Source organism: Myotis davidii, unplaced genomic scaffold, assembly GCF_000327345.1.
Source record: "Myotis davidii unplaced genomic scaffold, ASM32734v1 scaffold592, whole genome shotgun sequence".
Taxonomy (NCBI): Eukaryota; Metazoa; Chordata; class Mammalia; order Chiroptera; family Vespertilionidae; genus Myotis; species Myotis davidii.
The window spans coordinates 1,743,502-1,744,475 of record NW_006284844.1 but is presented as its reverse complement, the minus strand read 5'-3'; the positions used below and the strand labels follow the sequence as shown (position 1 = coordinate 1,744,475).

The window sequence follows — 974 nt, the reverse complement described above, 5'->3', positions numbered from 1 at the left end:
GACCTCATAGGCCTTGTACCCTGCATGAGACAGGGAACGGCGACAAGACAACTTCGTTATCACAGAGAGGAGGGCTCCCTTCCCTCCACGGCTAGGGGTCTCCTGGAGCAGGACACGGTGATGGAAGGAGAGAGGGGACCACTGTGAGGGCTGCACAGAGGCCGGGCGGAGAGGGTGCGCGCGGCATCAGGCAGCTCCAGATCTGGAATGCTTGTGGCAGAGGCTAAGCTCCGAGCCCCCAGCACACAGTGGGTCCAGCGCACAGTGGGCCCAGCGCACAGTGGAGCAAGAACGGATGAGCCGTCCCAGAGCCTCCCAGCTCTGAGCTGGAAAGCCTCCCCGTGGACCCACGCCAGGTGTGAGAAGGCAGGGGAAGCAGTGACACCCCTCAGGGCCCTGCTTCCTGCAAGAGGAAGCACTGAGGTCAGAATCGCGTTTCCTGCTCCGGGTGGCCCATCAGTGGGTGTGTCCATGCACCCAGAGCACGAGGCCACGGGGAAGCCACTGCTACATCCCTCAGCAGACTGACAAGGAGGAAAGGCTGCAGACACCACTCTTCCCTTGGGCATCGTTCAGTGAAGCTAGAGTTTGTGCATCTGCACTTCTTACTCAAAACCCTACGGCACAAGGCTGGGTGTGGCCGTCTCTACCACGTGCTCCTGTGGAGCTAGGGTCTGTCCCGGAGCCTGTCGCACATCCACGCCACCCACGTGCCCGACACCGAGGGTGACAGGGACACAGGTCCTGGGGAGGGGCCCGCAGCGCACACCTCCAGGTCGGAGAAGAGCCCCAGGCTGCTCTGCAGGATGGCGTACATGCAGTGCGCCACGGTCACCGCGTGCTTCCAGTTGTGGTAGGGCACCCGCCGGTAGTTCTTCTTCACGGACATGATGAAGCGGCACAGCTTCTCAAGATCAAAGCTGTGGGAAGAGACCACAGGAGCCGGCAGTCAATTCGCCCAGGAGAGGTCTCTG

General features: G+C 62.0%; 1 protein-coding gene across 2 annotated transcripts in view; it reads right to left on the bottom strand.

Annotated features, from left to right (window-relative positions):
• The window catches only part of PDE10A (phosphodiesterase 10A), a 230,988-nt gene that overhangs the window by 9,195 nt on the left and 220,819 nt on the right, over nt 1-974 (bottom strand). For both annotated transcript variants that reach the window (XM_015558396.1, XM_015558397.1), the window contains exon 17: nt 770-920. In XM_015558396.1, coding sequence (XP_015413882.1) covers nt 770-920 — 151 coding nt within the window. The remainder of the gene's footprint in view (nt 1-769; nt 921-974) is intronic.